The sequence below is a fragment of the Engystomops pustulosus genome, chromosome 5, assembly GCF_040894005.1.
Source record: "Engystomops pustulosus chromosome 5, aEngPut4.maternal, whole genome shotgun sequence".
Taxonomy (NCBI): domain Eukaryota; kingdom Metazoa; phylum Chordata; class Amphibia; order Anura; family Leptodactylidae; genus Engystomops; species Engystomops pustulosus.
In genome coordinates, this window is record NC_092415.1 from 201,120,437 (window position 1) to 201,141,603 (window position 21,167).

General features: G+C 41.7%; 1 protein-coding gene across 3 annotated transcripts in view; it reads right to left on the minus strand.

Annotated features, from left to right (window-relative positions):
• The window catches only part of DYNC1I1 (dynein cytoplasmic 1 intermediate chain 1), a 221,096-nt gene that overhangs the window by 53,936 nt on the left and 145,993 nt on the right, over nucleotides 1-21,167 (minus strand). For all 3 annotated transcript variants that reach the window (XM_072154362.1, XM_072154360.1, XM_072154361.1), the window contains 4 exons: nucleotides 18,015-18,161; nucleotides 17,072-17,185; nucleotides 15,716-15,849; nucleotides 14,323-14,467 (listed from right to left, as the gene is read on the minus strand). In XM_072154362.1, coding sequence (XP_072010463.1) covers nucleotides 14,323-14,467; nucleotides 15,716-15,849; nucleotides 17,072-17,185; nucleotides 18,015-18,161 — 540 coding nt within the window. The remainder of the gene's footprint in view (nucleotides 1-14,322; nucleotides 14,468-15,715; nucleotides 15,850-17,071; nucleotides 17,186-18,014; nucleotides 18,162-21,167) is intronic.

The window sequence follows — 21,167 nt, forward strand, 5'->3', positions numbered from 1 at the left end:
TGTATTATCTGTACTAGTGTCTGCAGTGTATGTAATGTCTGTATTATCTGTACTAGTGTCTGCAGTGTATGTAATGTCTGTATTATCTGTACTAGTGTCTGCAGTGTATCTAATGTCTGTATTATCTGTACTAGTGTCTGCAGTGTATGTAATGTCAGTATTATCTGTACTAGTGTCTGTAGTGTATGTAATGTCTGTATTATCTGTACTAGTGTCTGTAGTGTATGTAATGTCTGTATTATCTGTACTAGTGTCTGCAGTGTATGTAATGTCTGTATTATCTGTACTAGTGTCTGTAGTGTATGTAATGTCAGTATTATCTGTACTAGTGTCTGCAGTGTATGTAGTGTCTGTATTATCTGTACTAGTGTCTGCAGTGTATGTAATGTCTGTATTATATGTACTAGTGTCTGCAGTGTATGTAGTGTCTGTATTATCTGTACTAGTGTCTGCAGTGTATGTAGTGTCTGTATTATCTGTACTAGTGTCTGCAGTGTATGTAATGTCTGTATTATCTGTACTAGTGTCTGCAGTGTATGTAATGTCTGTATTATCTGTACTAGTGTCTGCAGTGTATGTAATGTCTGTATTATCTGTACTAGTGTCTGCAGTGTATGTAATGTCTGTATGATCTGTTCTAGTGTCTGCAGTGTATGTAATGTCTGTATGATCTGTTCTAGTGTCTGCAGTGTATGTAATGTCTGTATTATCTGTACTAGTGTCTGCAGTGTATGTAATGTCTGTATGATCTGTACTAGTGTCTGCAGTGTATGTAGTGTCTGTATTATCTGTACTAGTGTCTGCAGTGTATGTAATGTCTGTATGATCTGTACTAGTGTCTGTAGTGTATGTAATGTCTGTATTATCTGTACTAGCGTCTGCAGTGTATGTAATGTCTGTATTATCTGTACTAGTGTCTGCAGTGTATGTAATGTCTGTATGATCTGTACTAGTGTCTGCAGTGTATGTAATGTCGGTATTATCTGTACTAGTGTCTGCAGTGTATGTAATGTCTGTATTATCTGTACTAGTGTCTGCAGTGTATGTAATGTCTGTATGATCTGTACTAGCGTCTGCAGTGTATGTAATGTCTGTATTATCTGTACTAGTGTCTGCAGTGTATGTAATGTCTGTATTATCTGTACTAGTGTCTGCAGTGTATGTAATGTCTGTATTATCTGTACTAGTGTCTGCAGTGTATGTAGTGTCTGTATTATCTGTACTAGTGTCTGCAGTGTATGTAATGTCTGTATTATCTGTACTAGTGTCTGCAGTGTATGTAGTGTCTGTATTATCTGTACTAGTGTCTGCAGTGTCTGTATTATCTGTACTAGTGTCTGCAGTGTATGTGATGTCTGTATGATCTGTACTAGTGTCTGCAGTGTATGTAATGTCTGTATTATCTGTACTAGTGTCTGCAGTGTATGTAATGTCTGTATTATCTGTACTAGTGTCTGCAATGTATGTAATGTCAGTATTATCTGTACTAGTGTCTGCAGTGTATGTAATGTCTGTATTATTTGTACTAGTGTCTGCAGTGTATGTATTATCTGTACTAGTGTCTGCAGTGTCTGGCTGAGCTTTGCTGCTAGAAATGAGCTGTTCTGCACAGGGGCTCAGTGTCACTTCTCAGTTAACGCCACCTTCGGGCTGCAGTGTTTTTTGCGCCCGTATTTGTGCCTAAATGAAAACGTTGCAAGTGATGAATATCATTAGGCGCAGCAAAACATCTGGATTGGTAAGATAGATGAGGGAAAGCTGGTTATTTTTGCTGCGTGGCTAGTTTGGCATTTAGTCACAAAAAATGGCGCAAAAACGGTGCGCCTGAATGAAAAGGAGCAAAAACAACAGAAAAAACGAGTGATACATGTGGCCCATAGATATTTATACATCTTGGAACCAGCATATGATAAATGTGAGACCACTGATTCCTATAAGGAGAGGAGTCAGGGGCTATACACACTTCACATGCAGCGGCAGCACCACCTAGTGTCCGGGAAGTGAACTGTTAGGAGTCTTATATTCATCCTGACATAAAATTCACAAGGATGGAATATCCCTCTTATTTAGGTTAGGACCCGTGTGCACCTGTGTGACATCACATGACCAGGGATATAACGAGCCGTGCACCTGTGTGACATCACATGACCAAGGATATAACGAGCCGTGCATCTGTGTGACATCACATGACCAGGGATATAAGGAGGCGTGCACCTGTGTAACATCACATGACCAGGAATATAACGAGCCGTGCACCTGTGTGACATCACATGACAAGGGACATAACGAGCCATGCACCTGTGTGACATCACATGACCAGGGGTATAACGAGCTGTGCACCTGTGTGACATCATATGACCAGGGATATAACGAGCCGTGCACCTGTGTGAAATCACATGACCAAGGATATAACGAGCTGTGCACCTGTGTAACATCACATGACCAGCGAAATAACGAGCCGTGCACCTGTGTGAAATCACATGACCAAGGATATAACGAGCTGTGCACCTGTGTGACATCACATGACCAGGGATATAGGGAGCCATGCACCTCTGTGACATCACATGACCAGGGATATAAGGACCCCTGTGCACCAGTGTGACATCACATGACCAGGGATATATAACGAGCAGTGCACCTGTGTGACATCACATGACCAGAGATATAACGAGACATGCACCTGTGTAACATCACATGACCAGGGATATAACAAGCCGTGCACCTGTGTGACATCACCTGACCAGGGGTATAAAGAGCCGTGCACCTGTGTGACATCACATGACCAGGGGTATAAAGAGCCGTGCACCTGTGTGACATCACATGACCAGGGGTATAAAGAGCCGTGCAAATCACCCCCTTTACAAAGAACAAAAAATAAACATATAAAATCATAGACTTGCTAGGCATCGCTGAGCCCCAAAAGTCCCGATTTATCAAAATATACAAACAGGGTAGAAATTAAGAAAATTTTTTCATGCAAAATGTTTACATTTTTTAACCTATAGATATTTGGTATCATTGCATTTGTATTGGCTCAAAGAATAAAGGAGACGCGTCATTTGTAGTGGACAGTGAAAGACTTAAAACAGTGTCCACAGGGAAATGGCGCAAATTAGTTTTTTCCTATAATTTTATTGAATTTGTTTTTTTTCCAGCTTCCCTGTACACGGCATGGAATATTATGTAGCGTCACTAGGATGTACAATTTGTTAGGCAGAAAACAAGCCTCATACTGCTTCCATGGGACACTAGGAAGTTTGGGGCCCCTTAGTGACAAATTTTATGGGCCGTCCCCATAAAGATGAACTGGCCCTGTGTGCACCTGGGAAAGGAGGGGGGGGAGTTCTGCGACTTGGGGACCCTTCTCCTCCTCAGGGCCCCCTGAACACAGTCACACTGAACCCCCCTGAGGCAGCCCTGGGTGTGAGCACTGAGATCCCCTCCTAATACTGATACCTGAGGGGCCCTGCTGTATAATTCCCCAGGTGGTCGCTCATCTACAATCACTACGGAAGATACATATTAAAGCAAATATCTATTATCTATCTTCTTTATATTATTATTATTAGGTGCTGTCCCTTTGATGATGCAGCCCCGCCCCCTGGCACTTGCTGGATCTATCACAAAGCTCTGACCACCTGATATATCCGGCGGTGGTCGCACTGCTCCAGCTCCAACCTGGTGTAGAAAAGCATCTTAGTCTACACCCGATTCTGGCACAGGCCAAGCGCAGGGGCAGGAAGTAACGCCCAATACACCGCCAGCCACACCCTCCTTCCCACCCCTATGTGGTGGAAGGGGGGAATAGGACCTATACTGGGAATATTTCAGGACTTGTACACCTCTCATAACAACCCACTGATAGCTCTAAATTTCTATCTATATCTAATCTCTATCTACTCATCTATTCTATCTATGAACTTTCGCATTCCTATCTATCTACCTCCTATCCACATATAGAAACTCCTCCGCCACCCATCTGTAGTGTCCATCTATATGGTGTTGTGCTATCAATTATAATCTGATTATTATCCTTTACTCCTTCTATGACATGTTACATGAGCTTAGGAGCGCAGCAACAATACAGACAGTCCCCGAGTTACGCACAGGATCAGTTCTTAAGGTTTGTTCTTAAAGGAAATCTCCCACCAGGATGAAGGATTGTAAACCCAGCACACTGACATACTGGTGTGCGCCCCCTCTGGCAGGATCTGCTCTTCTTTACGCTTCATATGCCCTTGGTTTTAAGAAAAAAGGCTTTAAAATTTATGCAAATGAGCCTGAGGGGCTCCAGACTCTATTAACACTTATGCAAAGGCTCCTTTGCCAAATGTTTCTTAAAACAAGGCCATAAGAAGCCTAAATAAGAGTGGATCCTGCCAGAGGGGGTGCACACCAGTATGTCAGTGTGCTGGGTTTACAATAAAAGATGAAGCTGGTGGTAGATTTCCTTTAAGTTGAATTTGTATGAAATTTGTTATTTTATATATTTCATAATTGTAGCTTTAGGCAAAATATTTTTTTTTTGCCCCTGTGACAATTGGATTCTGAGCGATTTTGTGCTGTCATGGTACCTAGGATTGTCAATAAAGCTTCATGAGTGTCGGACTGGGGTTCCTTAGGCCCAATCTGGGGGCCCACTCTTCATTATCCCCCAGGAAATATCCTCTAGCAGCCTCCATATTGTGGTGTTTTCTGATGGACCTCTGAGGTTCAGTATTGGGTTGAGCCAGGGCCCACCGGAGGATCCCCTGAGACTCTGGTGGGCCAGTCCGACACTGATGACAGACACCTGACAGCTGATCACTGCAGCCTGGGACTATAGTAAAGCTTCCAGGGGGTGTAGTTTTTAGATGCAGTTTTTGATGTCCAAACCAGAAGCAGTAGCACCACGCAATGATAAGTTTTCCACAGTTAAGATCCACACCTGCTTTTGGTTACAAAAACTGCATCTGAAGAAAAATTACTGTGTGAACACACCCAGAGAACTTCACCAGAGGTCGCAGCATGCAGTGAGGTCGTCTGTATCTAGGGGTCGTCTGTATCTAGGGGTCGTCTGTAACTAGGTGTCGTCTGTAAGTCGGGGACCGCATGTAAATAACTGATGTTCCTTGGAAACTTTCCCTGGAGTTTTTCCCTATATTATGCGTCCAGTTATTTGGAGGCTTCTGACCCGGGGTCATGTTCAGTTACGTCCATAAATATCTGTTATTATTATTCTTTTTAAATATTATTGTTATTTTTAAATTTTGTTTGTTTATTCTTTTTCTACCATTTGGAATCTCCGTCAGATTCTACGAGTCGTCTGCAGAAGAGAAGGCGGAAAGTAAACACCTGACTTTTTCGTTTTCGTCTTTAAACTTTCCTGCACAGAAAATTCCTTAATCCGTCCTTCGTGTGTCTGGGCCGGGGCCAGACCTCTGGCTCCAGAGGTAAAGTGGAGGAACTTGGAATCCAGTCTGAACAGGCCGCCCCACCCTCCTCCCTCATGTCAGCTTGGCCTCCATCCCAAACCTTGTTCTGAAGTGGATTCATTCACAGCCGCAGTATTGGAGCGAGATCAGGATCCCCGCAGGACAAGCAGAACATTTACATGGGAAACCCGACGTTATGTATCACCTTCTCTTATCACTAGAAAACTCACATGTGGCAAGTGCAGAAGGAATAAAATCACAAACCTGCCCCCGGATCAAATAATGTGGAGAGAAAAAATTGTAACAAAAAAAAAAAAAAGAAAAAAAAATTTGAAAAAAAAATTGAAAAGAAAATAAAAAAAATTTGAAAAAAAAAAATGATAATTTTTATTTCCTGAACCATTGGCTGGTGCAGAGATGTATAAAGAAAACTCAAGAGGGTATAATTATAACAGAAAAATAGAAGTAAAAAAAAAACTATTAAAAAAAAAAAACCCCATTTTTTAATTTCTTGAACTCGTGACAAACATGTAGAGGTTAAAAACTAAATTTGCATCGTAAAAATGTGGTGGGAAAAATGGTAACATAAAAATTTTTTCTTAAAAATAACAAAAAATATAAAATGAAAAAAAAAAAAAAACATGAAAGATTTATTTTGTGAATCAGTTAGAAAAGGACGAACATTTTCCTTCTCAGGATGGTAAAAAAAAAATCTGGAGAACAAAAACAAAATCTAAAAATGAATTCAAATACTAAAAAAAGAGAAAAGGAAAAAAAATCAAATTTAAAATGAAAAAAAAAAAAACCTACCAAATTTTTTTTTTTCATTTCCCAAAACAATGTACAGCCCATGTCAGAGCAGTCCAAGCTTGATAGGGATCTGGTACACAATCCCAATAAGTCTAATTTTTTCGGGTGCAATAATTTAAAATGTAATAACAAATTTCTTGCTTCCTGCAGACACCAATAGGTGGAGCTCAAGAGCTAATGGTATACTGTTTTATAATAGCACTCAATAAATAAACAGCATGCAGTAAGCTCTTGAGCTCCCTCTAGTGCTGGCTGAAGGCAGCAAGGAAATTACTGTTTAAAGGTTTTTTTCCACTAGCTATACTTAACCACTATCCACAATAGGATAGACATCCCTAGGTCCCCTGTGTGAATGACCACCACTCCATTCACTTCTAAGAGATTGACAGAAAATTCGGAACAAAAATGAGATGTTCATAAGTAAGACTGTTGTGGGCATGCTCTGTGACCTGTGCAGAGGTCATTGTTCAGGGAGGAGGAGGGGCTGAAATGTGACATCAACTATTGTGAACGATGACCCTTTTTGTTACCTGCCATTGTGTTCCTCCTTGTGCTGATAATGACTGCAGAAAAGTGATCTCTATAGAACAGGAAGTGTATATATAATAGCTCAGCAGCAAACGGCAGCAGATAGCTAATGAGTGTAAATTAGGGAATTGCTTATTTTGGCTTAGTAAAGAGCTGGGCTGAAGTTTTTATACTTTACAGTTACACTTTAAGACACCCCCGGACCTGACATTGGGGGTAATGGGTGTTACTGCTGTCTATTAGTTGTTATGAAGCTTATGTAGATTCTGGGCCATTGGGGGTCTAATAATTTAAAAAAAAGTTAGGTTTTAAAAGCAGTAAAGGGTCAAAGTTTGGGAAGGGTCTGGTCACAATGTTGGGTCAATAGTTAATGGCTGCAGCTGCAAACCTAAACACACCGAGTAGTAATAAACATAAAGGAGAAGACACATAATTATCATATAATAGCCGGGTCTCCATTATTATACACTGCACATAGTAAACTCTTCTCATCTTAAAAAGTTCACCAAAAGTTATCAACATAAATTACTATTCCCGCAGCGAAGTGATGAAATCCCGCCGATTCCCATACAGTGCTCCATATGTCCGTCATTTCTCCACTATATGAAATGCTGGTTTTTCTGTAACATAAATTAATACCATGTGATGTGGACTCCAGTAATACCCAGCGCCGGGCGGAGGACTCCCAGAGAAACCTGCACAACTGAGGAGCCACAGAGCTCAGGAGCTTTGCTTTATGAGGTGCGCAGGTTGTGTCATTACCGAGGGGTAATTAGGATCCAAAAATGCAAAAATAGTATATTCCAACACAAATCAGGAAACACAAATGAGACCCCAAATTTGCTAAAGCAAAACATGATGTGTACAGTGATATTCAATCTGGTGTTGTTAAAATTCTGAACCAAAAAATAAAAACTACTATAATACTGCCCCCTATGTACAGGAATATAACTACTATAATACTGCCCCCTATGTACAAGAATATAACTACTATAATACTGCCCCCTATGTACAAGAATAAAACTACTATAATACTGCCCCCTATGTACAGGAATATAACTACTATAATACTGCCTCCTATGTACAAGAATATAACTACTATAATACTGCCCCTATGTACAGGAATATAACTACTATAATACTGCCCCCTATGTACAAGAATATAACTACTATAATACTGCCCCCTATGTACAGGAATATAACTACAATAATACTGCCCCCTATGTACAAGAATATAACTACTATAATACTGCCCTTATGTACAAGAATATAACTACTATAATACTGCCCCCTATGTACAGGAATATAACTACTATAATACTGCCCCCTATGTACAGGAATATAACTACTATAATACTGCCCCTATGTACAAGAATATAACTACTATAATACTGCCCCTATGTACAAGAATATAAGTACTATAATACTGCCCCCTATGTACAAGAATATAACTACTATAATACTGCCCCCTATGTACAAGAATATAACTACTATAATACTGCCCCCTATGTACAGGAATATAACTACTATAATACTGCCCCCTATGTACAAGAATATAACTACTATAATACTGCCCCCTATGTACAAGAATATAACTACTATAATACTGCCCCCTATGTACAAGAATATAACTACTATAACACTGCCCCCTATGTACAAGAATATAACTACTATAATACCGCCTCCTATGTACAAGAATATAACTACTACAATACCGCCCCCTATGTACAGGAATATAACTACTATAATACTGCCCCCTATGTACAAGAATATAACTACTATACTACTGCCCCCTATGTATAGGAATATAACTACTATAATACTGCCCCCTATGTACAAGAATATAACTACTATAATACTGCCCCCTATGTACAAGAATATAACTACTATAATACTGCCCCCTATGTACAAGAATATAACTCCTATAATACTGCCCCTATGTACAAGAATATAACTAATATAATACTGCCTCCTATGTACAGGAATATAACTACTATAATACTGCCCCTATGTACAAGACTATAACTACTATAATACTGCTCTCTATGTACAAGAATATAACTACTATAATACTGCCCCCCTATGTACAAGAATATAACTACTATAATACTGCCCCCTATGTACAAGAATATAACTACTATAATACAGCCCCCTATGTACAGGAATATAACTACTATAATACTGCCCCCTATGTACAGAAATATAACTACTATAATACTGCTCCCTATGTACAAGAATATAACTACTATAATACTGCCCCCTATGTACAGGAATATAACTACTATAATACTGCCCCCTATATAACTACCGTAAATGACTTGATTGCCTCCTTTGTTGATCTTGTGATAATCTCTCCTATATTACACACAGCAGTGAGATGGGCAGTGATGCTCAGCATGAGGTCCTATGTTGTGTTACCTCAGTAATGTCTGGGATGTAATGAGGCGTGAGGTATGACTGCTCTCCACGTGTCTTGTAATAGTTGTGAGTATTCCATTTTTTTTACTACAGATAGGAATGCAGGGATATTATTCTGCAGACGCCAAGTCATTCCTGGCCATGAGGAAACAAAAACTTCCATTTGTTAGGTATTATCCTTGGAGAGATGTGTAATCAGACCTTTGTCTTTATTATTTTGTAGCAGCAGGACTGTAAAATATGGATTTATATTCCAGGATTGTAACTTCTCTAAGTGCACTAGGGGTGTGTCATCACACTGCTGTGTTCTGTGATCTCGCATCCAGTTTTAGGTATTGTCCCTGGAGAGATGTGTAATAAGAGATGTGCATGTTGTTAGTAGCAGCAGGACTGTGAAATGTGGATTTCTATTCCAGGATTGTAGCTTCTCCAAGTGCAATTGCAGTGGTTCCTAACACTGCTGTGCTCTGTTCTTTCTGCAGACAGTGTTATGTATTGTCCCTGGAGAGATGTGTAATCAGACCGTTGTTATATTGTTACTAGCAGCAGGACTGTGATATATGGATTTATATTCTAGGATTGTAGCTTCTCAAACTGCACTGTGTGCCTGTCCTCACACTGCTGTGCTCTTACCTCTGTTGCACTGAACTGCTCCACTCTACCTCCTCTCAGTGGAGTAGCTAGGAGAGGCAGGGCCCCATAGTGAACTTCTGAATGGGGCCCCACTTACCCTTATAAATATGCATACAGTGTATACACACCATATACACAGGCATACAACATATACACATCACACATAGACACATATAGCATATTCACATGAAATATCCCAGATCCCGGAGCCCCCTGACAATGTGGGCCCCACAGCAGCTGCTTTCTTGCAGTTACACCCCTGCTTCCTCTCTGCTTGAAACAAAGACTTCGACAGTCTTCAGGTTTAATACCACAGCAGTCACTCTGAGCAGAGGGGGAGGGTCTGTGGAGCAGTGCAAAGCAAAGAACTAAGTGCACAGCAGTGTGAGGACACACCCCAATGGAGATAAGCTACAATCCTGCAACATAAATAGAATATTTTAACAGTCCTGCTTCTACTAACATCACATGTTTAGCCCTGATTAAATATCTCTCCAGGATGAATAGCTATCACAGGTCAGAAATGCTGATAGTAGCCTTAAAGGAAATCTAGCACCAGGATGAATGATTGCAAACCAAGCACACTGACATACGGGTGTGTGCTCCCTCTGGCGGGATATCTGCTTTTATCTTTTCATGCCCATGTTTTGGCAATAAAAAATATGCAAATGAGCCGGTGGGGCCCCAGGCTTCATTAACCCCTATGGAGCCCTCTGGCTCATTTGCATAATTTTAAAAGTCTTTTTTTTTTTGTAAAAACCAGGGGATAAGAAGCTATTAGAAGAGCAGGTCCTGCTAGAGGGGACACACAACAGTATGTCAGTGTTGTGGGTTTACAATCCTTCATCCTGGTAGTAGATGCCCTTTAAGTTGCACTGCCTTCCTGCATTATTGTCTAAAGATACCAGAGCTGCAGTGTAAAGTATGGAGGGGAGGACACATCTTCCAGGGACTCTCATGTACATCCAGGACAGAGATGCAGGGTCTGATCACCTTCCACGGGGACTGATTGATAAGGTGACCTGACCCCTTAAAGGGCATCTACCACTAGGATGAAGGACTGTATGCAAATGAGCCTGAGGGGCTCCAGGTTCTATTAACACCTATGGAGCCAGGAGCCCCCCCAGGTTCATTTGCATACAGTCTCTCATCCTGGTGGTAGATGCCCTTTAAGAAAGTGAATTGACTTTCTTGATGATCTTGGCTTTTGTTATCGCTGATAATTTCTCGGCTTCCGTTCTCTTTGTGTTTGCATGTAAATGACGCTGGGGCGGTAATTACCTTTTCTGGATAAATATTGAACAGTAAATTTCTATATTTCCTGGGAAACAGTCGGCGAGAAGCTGAGACTGCTATTAAGTTCTTTCAGCGGCTCCGAACATGTGTCTAGCGAGGACAATGAGCATTGTGTACCTGTGACTGCTACACAGAGACGGAACCGCTGCGAGACAGCTTAATAGGATTAATAGGAGAGAGAAAGGGATTTGCTTCCCAAATAAAACCGGGGGCTGGTCTTCACTAAAGATTGGGAAATTAATAGCAAAACAATTATATAAAAAAATTTGGATTCCTAACATCTGGAGATGAGCGGATCTGGATTCATAATATCTGGGGATGAGCGGATCTGGATTCATAATATCTGGGGATGAGCGGTTCTGGATTCATAATATCTGGGGATGAGCGGATCTGGATTCATAACATCTAGGGATGAGCGGATCTGGATTCATAATATCTGGGGATGAGCGGATCTGGATTCATAATATCTGGGGATGAGCGGATCTGGATTCATAATATCGGGGGATGAGCGGATCTGGATTCATAATATCTGGGGATGACAGGATCTGGATTCATAATATCGGGGGATGAGCGGATCTGGATTCATAACATCTGGGGATGAGCGGATCTGGATTCATAATATCTGGGGATGACAGGATCTGGATTCATAACATCTAGGGATGAGCGGATCTGGATTCATAATATCGGGGGATGAGCGGATCTGGATTCATAATATCTGGGGATGAGTGGATCTGGATTCATAACATCTGGGGATGAGAGGATCTGGATTCATAATATCTGGGGATGAGCGGATCTGGATTCATAACATCTGGGGATGAGCGGATCTGGATTCATAATATCTGGGGATGACAGGATCTGGATTCATAATATCTGGGGATGAGCGGTTCTGGATTCATAATATCTGGGGATGAGCGGATCTGGATTCATAATATCTGGGGATGAGAGGATCTGGATTCATAATATCTGGGGATGAGAGGATCTAGATTCATAATATCTGGGGATGAGAGGATCTGGATTCATAATATCTGGGGATGAGAGGATCTGGATTCATAATATCGGGGGATGAGCGGATCTGGATTCATAATATCTGGGGATGACAGGATCTGGATTCATAATATCTGGGGATGAGAGGATCTGGATTCATAATATCTGGGGATGAGAGGATCTAGATTCATAACATCTGGGGATGAGCGGATCTGGATTCATAATATCTGGGGATGAGAGGATCTGGATTCATAATATCTGGGGATGAGAGGATCTGGATTCATAATATCTGGGGATGAGCGGTTCTGGATTCCTAACATCTGAGGATGAACGGATCTGGATTCATAATATCTGGGGATGAGCGGATCTGGATTCATAACATCTAGGGATGAGCGGATCTGGATTCATAATATCGGGGGATGAGCGGATCTGGATGCATAATATCGGGGGATGAGCGGATCTGGATTCATAACATCTAGGGATGAGCGGATCTGGATTCATAATATCGGGGGATGAGCGGATCTGGATTCATAACATCTGGGGATGAGCGGATCTGGATTCATAATATCTGGGGATGAGCGGATCTGGATTCATAACATCTGGGGATGAGCGGATCTGGATTCATAATATCTAGGGATGAGCGGATCTGGATTCATAATATCTGGGGATGAGCGGATCTGGATTCATAATATCTGGGGATGAGCGGATCTGGATTCATAATATCTGGGGATGAGCGGATCTGGATTCATAATATCGGGGGATGAGCGGATCTGGATTCATAATATCTGGGGATGAGCGGATCTGGATGCATAATATCTGGGGATGAGCGGTTCTGTTGAATTTTGGTCCCCACCAGTAACACCTGCAATCGGTGCTGGTTGCTGAAGTCCGGGTTCGTTGATCCAGACATTTTGGTTCCTGTCCTCTCATCACTTGTAATTGAGATTGAATAAAGGTTCATCAACTGCCAACCTATCACCCTACAGTGTTGATCCAGAGAAATTAAAAACCCTGCTGTGCTCTGAGCTCTCTGAAATCAGCTAGTCCCCTCTGCTCTTAGTAAAAACTGTAACAGGCTTCTGGTAGAATACTGTGGATAAAGATCCAGTTCCTGTAACTCCCTGTACGTCCAATTCTGTATCTCACAGAACCATAAGTATAGATCTAACAGATGAGATTCTTATGGTTAATATGACACTAAAAGCTTGTTTCTAGAAGCTATAGAGTAGATAGGTTCCTCTGGAGTGACACCCCCCTGCAACAACGAATCTTGACTCATCTCACGTGAAAATGAGGTGAGAAGAGTCATATTTGCCTAACTTTGAGGGAGTTTTTTTTTATAGGTAAACGGGGGAGATTTCACATAAAAGAGGGAAATTTAGAAAGGACCTTTCATACCCAACCTGTGGGGGCTGGGAGTTTAGTGGGCCAAAACAGGTTCCCTTTAAAGGGCATCTTCCAACAGGATGAAGGACTGTATGCAAAAGAGCCTGAGGTGCTCCAGGCTCCATACGTGTTAATGGAGCCTGGAGCCCCCCAGTCTCATTTGCATACAGTCCTTCAAAATGGATCTCCTTTAAAGGGATCCTTAGTATCAAAAAGGACCCTATTATCTATAGCTCATTTGCTTTTCAATAACTACAGAATTGGAGGGGGGGCACATTCTTTATGGACCCTATAATTTCGAGTTATATCCCTCCGAAGTATAAGGTGATACATTGTAACAAAACTAGAATCTATTCCTCCGCAGGGGGCCAGGAATTCCCATATCTTGTAACTCTCAGGTCCGAAATTGTGATGGAAACTACCGAGGAGACTTAATGGAAGCCACTTGCCCGGACGGAGGGACCTTAGTAGGAGTTTAAGGTTTCCATATTTTAAGAAAAATAATTAAAAAATTTGGGAAATCTGGACACAATAGTCCTCAGATCGGGAGATTCCATCGTCATCCAACGGCCCGACAATGGTATCACGTTGCCATATGTACGAAACGTGATCCAGGTCGGTAGAATATTCTCATTACCCCCCCCCGGTCCGACACATGTTCCCTATTAAAGGGACTGGTTAAAAAAAAAAAAAGGAACCTTTAATAAAAATCGGATACAAGCCCCGACTTTATTATTTTCACACATTTCTTGGCTGGAGGCCAGCGCCGAGATCAAGAACGCGAGAATTTTTGGAATATAAAAGGGGATGGGGGGGAACGGGAATGAGCGGAGTTATTGGTGGCGGCACTTACCTTGGTTGTCCACAGTTTGACCGTCCAATCGAAGGATGACGTCAGGAACAGATGGGAGAAGTCGATGGCTCCCACGGCGCTGTGGCAGTTGAGTCCGGTGATTGGGCCCTGGTGGCCCTCAAACACTTCGCTGATGCCGGCTTTGCTGAACACATATTACAAAGTTCAGTTATTACCCAGACACAACATCTGCCATCTATTAGGGGGATAGGGGAAAAAAAACGCGGAATAGTTAATAGGTGAAATATGGAAGTCGTGATATTTATTTGAGTGTGGGACGTGTTTTTTCGGGCACCATCCTCCTGTAGGGATTGGATTTTTTCAAGGAGAATTCCTGTTCCTGGACCATACCCTGGTGCAGACATAATGCGTTGATTTGATGGTTAATTTCCTTATCAGCTTTGCTGTATAGACTTGGACAGAACAGCAGAGTCATCTCTTTATTATTAGTGTGAAGAGGGAACCTGTGAGGGGATTTGAGTCACTAAACCACCTACACCTTCTTATGGATGTTATCCTGGACTATACGCTGGTGCAGACACAATGCACTGATTAATTTCCTTATCAGCTTTGCTGTATAGACTTGGACAGAACAGCAGAGTCATCTCTTTATTATTAGTGTGAAGAAGGAACCTGTCAGGGGATTTGAGGCTCTAAACCACCTACACCTTCTTATGGATGTTATCCTGGACTATACGCTGGTGCAGACACAATGCACTGATTAATTTCCTTATCAGCTTTGCTGTATAGACTTGGACAGAGCAGCAGAGTCATCTCTTTATTATTAGCGTGAAGAGGGAACCTATTAGCGTGAAGAGGCTCTAAACCAGGTGGTTTAAAGGTGGTTTAAAGGTGTAGGTGGTTTAAAGCCTCAAATACCCTGACAGGTTCCTTTTTCACACTAGTAATAATGAGATGACTCTGCTGTGCTGTCCACATCTACACAGCAAAGCTGATAAGGAAATTAACCATCAAATCAGCGCACCTGCCTGCACCTCAGGGACTGAATCACAAGTTTGTGAGAACCTAAGAGTTGTTTAGTGTCTAAATAGCTCTGAATAGTTCCCTTTAAAGCAAATCTACGATCAAAACCCATCCGAGACACTTACTCATAGATCCAGGCACCGTGACGGTGGTAATAATCTTATATTTGTTATCCATGGCCTCCCCCCTTCTCAAATCAACTTTTATAATGATGCTAATTTGCCAGAAGGGATTGTGGTGGTATTACTGGAGCTCCTCCGTGCTGAAGCTTCACAGGCTGTTACACTGTGCAGGAGCACTTTCCCCCTTTAACTGTGAGATTTCACTATGAAAAGTGAGGGGGAAGTGTAACAGAGAAACCTCACTATCATAAGATGAACATGTTGTGTTCACATAAGGCAGTACCTACCTTCCATGGCGACACGCAGTATATACCGTACCCTCCTCACTCCCTACTACAAAATTGTTGACGTCTCCTGTAGGGAACGCCATCCCTGTGACCGCTACTGACTTGGATTTATTATAGACCAGCTCCATACTTTCCTATAACATATAAGAAGATGATTACACGGAGAGAAGAAACCGCAAAATAAAACACATACAAGAAAAATAGTAAAAGAAAATGTAGATTTTTTTGTTCCAGAATTTTGGAGATTTCCATTAGCAAATCCCATGTGAACGCAGTCATCTCTAAGGGGTGAAAAATGGCCACCATTTTTTTGAAAATCTTATAACAGCATGTGCCTGTGGATGCATGTTACTGTGCGTGCATGTGTCTGAATGTATGTGTCCAAGCGTGCATGTGTCTGAATGTATGTGTCCGAGCGTGCATGTATCTGAATGTATGTGTCCGAGCGTGCATGTATCTGAATGTATGTGTCCAAGCGTGCATGTGTCTGAATGTATGTGTCCAAGTCTGCATGTATTTGAATGTATGTGTCCGAGCGTGCATGTATCTGAATGTATGTGTCCGAGCGTGCATGTATCTGAATGTATGTGTCCGAGCGTGCATGTATCTGAATGTATGTGTCCGAGCGTGCGTGCATGTATCTGAATGTATGTGTCCGAGCATGCATGTGCCTGAATGTATGTGTCCGAGCGTGCATGTATCTGAATGTATGTGTCCAAGCGTGCATGTATCTGAATGTATGTGTCCAAGCGTGCATGTATCTGAATGCATGTGTCCGAGCGTGTATGTGTCTGAATGTATGTGTCCAAGCGTGCATGTATCTGAATGTATGTGTCCAAGCGTGCGTGTATCTGAATGTATGTGTCCGAGCGTGTATGTGTCTGAATGTATGTGTTCGAGCGTGCATGTATCTGAATGTATGTGTCCGAGCGTGCATGTTTCTGAATGTATGTGTTCGAGCGTGCATGTGTCTGAATGTATGTGTCCGAGCGTGCATAAGTTTGTGCAGTCATGTGCCTGTATGTTCCTATCACATATATGTCCATGTATATGGCTGCATGTATGTGTATGATAACATAGCTAAGGTAAGGTAAAGCCATTCTGGGGTCCCATATACAGCTGGCAGTGGAGGCAATGTCCCCGCAGATTATACACCGTTCCCTGTAATGGAGCCATAGGACCTAATTTGTGAAGTTTTGCCTATAAGAAATTTATTTTTCAGCTATTTTTCGCAGCCGCACACAAACACAAGTTTTTCGTCTTAGCGGAAAGTTGAACTTTTCCACTTCTCTCCATTAGTTTCTGTCTCTGAGCGGCCGCGTCCATTAATGCATTAGGCAGAGCATAAGCACCCACCTGCGGAGCTGAGAGCATATCCAAACTCCAGGAGCACAATTTACCGTCCGTGGAAACGGTTATAAGGTTGTGCGCGTTCTGCGTCCCCACCACGTTCACACAGTAGATGGGATGCTGGAAGAGAGGAACGCGGCCATTATCATGGATAGGGATGGGGGGGGCGGGGGCTGCTACATTGTACAGGAGGAGACCCTTTGTTTAGGATGAAATTGGGGTCATTTATTAATGATGAAATGTAGAAGATAATAATCACAAAAGCTACAACAAAAGCCACATACAAACAATGTTTACTGCACACTTAGGGTTGGTCTAGAGAGCGTTGGAGTTAAAGGGAACCCGTCACCAGGAGACCCGTTTTTAGCACTCCGCCAGTCCCCACAGAGCATAGTACATACACTGCCAAAGTGTTTTTGTATTAAAAAAATAGGTTTTACAGAAAAAAAGATATGTTATATTGCACCTTTCAATAGCATCTGCTGTGTGACTAGGCACTCGTCCCCTGGGAGGGGCTGGAAAGGAGCAGTTCCCCCCCACCCTTGGGAAACAGCTACTCCATGTGACCTTTTCAAATATATGAAAACACCCATCACTGGGCTTAGCGATGCCCCCTGCTCCTCTACAGCCAATCCCGAGTCTTAGGAGTTTTTCACATATTTGAAAAGGTCACATGGAGTAGCTGTTTCCCAAGGGTGGGGGGGAACTGCTCCTTTCCAGCCCCTCCCAGTGGGCAACTGCCTAGTCACACAGCAGATGCTAATGAAAGGTACAATATAACATATCTTTTTTTCTGTAAAACCTATTTTTTTATACAAAAACACTTTGGCAGTGCATGTACTATGCTCTGTGGGGACTGGGGGAGTGCTAAAAATGGGTCTCCTGGTGACAGGTTCCCTTTAAATGTGCGCTCTTTTAGAACAAGAAGTTGGTAAAGAGAGGATCTCACCGTGTGTGCTGCAGCAGAAAGCGGTGTCCTCTGAACGGGCGTCCTCCTGTGGCTGCGGTTATCCCACAGTACTATCTGTCCAGAGTATGTCCCACCAATCAAAAGATTTGGATGAAAACGGGCAAAGCAAACCGACATCACAGACGACTGCAAAACAATGGGGAACAGGTTGAAAGTTTGGTTTCAAAGAACTGTATGGAGAATGGAACATTAGGGTAAAACTAAGCTCTAGATCTATGAACTAATACTATATACTAGGAGGCAGTACTACCTGTGCTTACATTATTCAAATGGAGAAACATAGGACAGTAGTGTCTGTGCCCTCGTCATTTATAGGGAGAGGCGGGGAGGACATGATAGCTGTAAAATATGATTTACAGGTAGAAACAGGGTAGCAGTAATATCTTTGCTTTCACAAAACGAAACACAACCAAAAAGAAATGTGAAAATGGGCGCATACACAGATGTGAAGCAAAAAAAATTAAGAAGTCTTATCTTAACTACATCTATAACACGGGAGGTGGGGGAGGCAGTCCTATCTGTCCCATCAGCATTTAAAAAGTGACATGCAGGCAACACTTACTTCTTTTACAGCTTACTTCATTTACTGGGAGAGACAAGGAAGTATATATGTGTATATATGTGTACACAATTTTTAAATGGAGCCAGGGAGACAGCACTACCTGTAGATGCATCACTAAAGAGGAAATAAATGGAGGTAGTACATCAGTCACTACATTATTAACAAGGAAAGATATGGAGGTAAAACTATCTGCCCAGGCATCATTTAAATAGAAAGACAAGGAGGAAGTACTATCTGTCCAGGCATCATTTCAATGGAAAGATAAGGAGGCAGTACTATCTGCCCAGGCATTATTTAAATAGAAAGACATGGAGGTAGTACTATCTGCCGAGGCATTATTTAAATAGAAAGACATGGAGGTAGTACTATCTGCCGAGGCATCATTTCAATAGAAAGACATAGAGGTAGTACTATCTGTCGAGGCATCATTTCAGTAGAAAGACAAGGAGGTAGTACTATCTGTCCAGGCATCATTTCAATAGAAAGACATGGAGGTAGTACTATCTGCCGAGGCATCATATCAATAGAAAGGCATGGAGGTAGTACTATCTGTCCAGGAATCATTTCAATAGAAAAGACAAGGAGGTAGTACTATCTGTCCAGGCATCATTTCAATAGAAAGACATGGAGGTAGTACTATCTGTCCAGGCATAATTTAAATAGAAAGACAAGGAGGAAGTACTATCTGTCCAGGCATCATTTCAATGGAAAGATAAGGAGGCAGTACTATCTGCCCAGGCATTATTTAAATAGAAAGACATGGAGGTAGTACTATCTGCCGAGGCATCATTTCAATAGAAAGACATAGAGGTAGTACTATCTGTCGAGGCATCATTTCAGTAGAAAGACAAGGAGGTAGTACTGTCTGTCCAGGCATCATTTCAATAGAAAGACATGGAGGTAGTACTATCTGTCCAGGCATCATTTAAATAGAAAGACAAGGAGGAAGTACTATCTGTCCAGGCATCATTTCAATGGAAAGATAAGGAGGCAGTACTATCTGCCCAGGCATTATTTAAATAGAAAGACATGGAGGTAGTACTATCTGCGGAGGCATCATTTCAATAGAAAGACATAGAGGTAGTACTATCTGTCGAGGCATCATTTCAGTAGAAAGACAAGGAGGTAGTACTATCTGTCCAGGCATCATTTCAATAGAAAGACATGGAGGTAGTACTATCTGCCGAGGCATCATATCAATAGAAAGGCATGGAGGTAGTACTATCTGTCCAGGAATCATTTCAATAGAAAGACAAGGAGGTAGTACTATCTGTCCAGGCATCATTTCAATAGAAAGACATGGAGGTAGTACTATCTGTCCAGGCATCATTTAAATAGAAAGACAAGGAGGAAGTACTATCTGTCCAGGCATCATTTCAATGGAAAGATAAGGAGGCAGTACTATCTGTCCAGGCATCATTTAAATAGAAAGACATGGAGGTAGTACTATCTGCCGAGGCATCATTTCAATAGAAAGACATAGAGGTAGTACTATCTGTCGAGGCATCATTTCAGTAGAAAGACAAGGAGGTAGTACTATCTGTCCAGGCATCATTTCAATAGAAAGACATGGAGGTAGTACTATCTGCCGAGGCATCATATCAATAGAAAGGCATGGAGGTAGTACTATCTGTCCAGGAATCATTTCAATAGAAAAGACAAGGAGGTAGTACTATCTGTCCAGGAATCATTTCAATAGAAAGACATGGAGGTAGTACTATCTGTCCAGGCATCATTTAAATAGAAAGACAAGGAGGAAGTACTATCTGTCCAGGCATCATTTCAATGGAAAGATAAGGAGGTAGTACTATCTGCCCAGGCATAATTTAAATAGAAAGACATGGAGGTAGTACTATCTGCGGAGGCATCATTTCAATAGAAAGACATGGAGGTAGTACTATCTGCGGAGGCATCATTTCAATAGAAAGACATGGAGGTAGTAATATCTGTCCAGGCATCATTTCAATAGAAAGACATGGAGGTAGTACTATCTGCCGAGGCATCATATCAATAGAAAGATAAGGAGGTAGTACTATCTGCCCAGGCATAATTTGAATAGAAAGACATGGAGGTAGTACTATCTGCGGAGGCATCATTTCAATAGAAAGACATGGAGGTAGTACTATCTGCCGAGGCATCATATCAATAGAAAGATAAGGAGGTAGTACTATCTGCCCAGGCATAATTTGAATAGAAAGACATGGAGGTAGTACTATCTGTCCATCAATTCAATAGAAAGACATAGAGGTAGTACTATCTGTCCAGGCATCATTTCAATAGAAAGACAAGGAGGTAGTACTATCTGCCGAGGCATCATTTCAGTAGAAAGACATAGAGGTAGTACTATCTGTCCAGGCATCATTTCAATAGAAAGACATGGAGGCAGTACTATCTGTCCAGTCATCATTTCAATAGAAAGACAAGGAGGTAGTACTATCTGTCCAGGCATCATTTCAATAGAAAGACAAGGAGGTAGTACTATCTGTCCAGGCATCATTTTAATATAAAGACAAGGAGGTAGTACTATCTGTGACTGCATGAAATACAAGGATATATATAAAGGTAGCAAT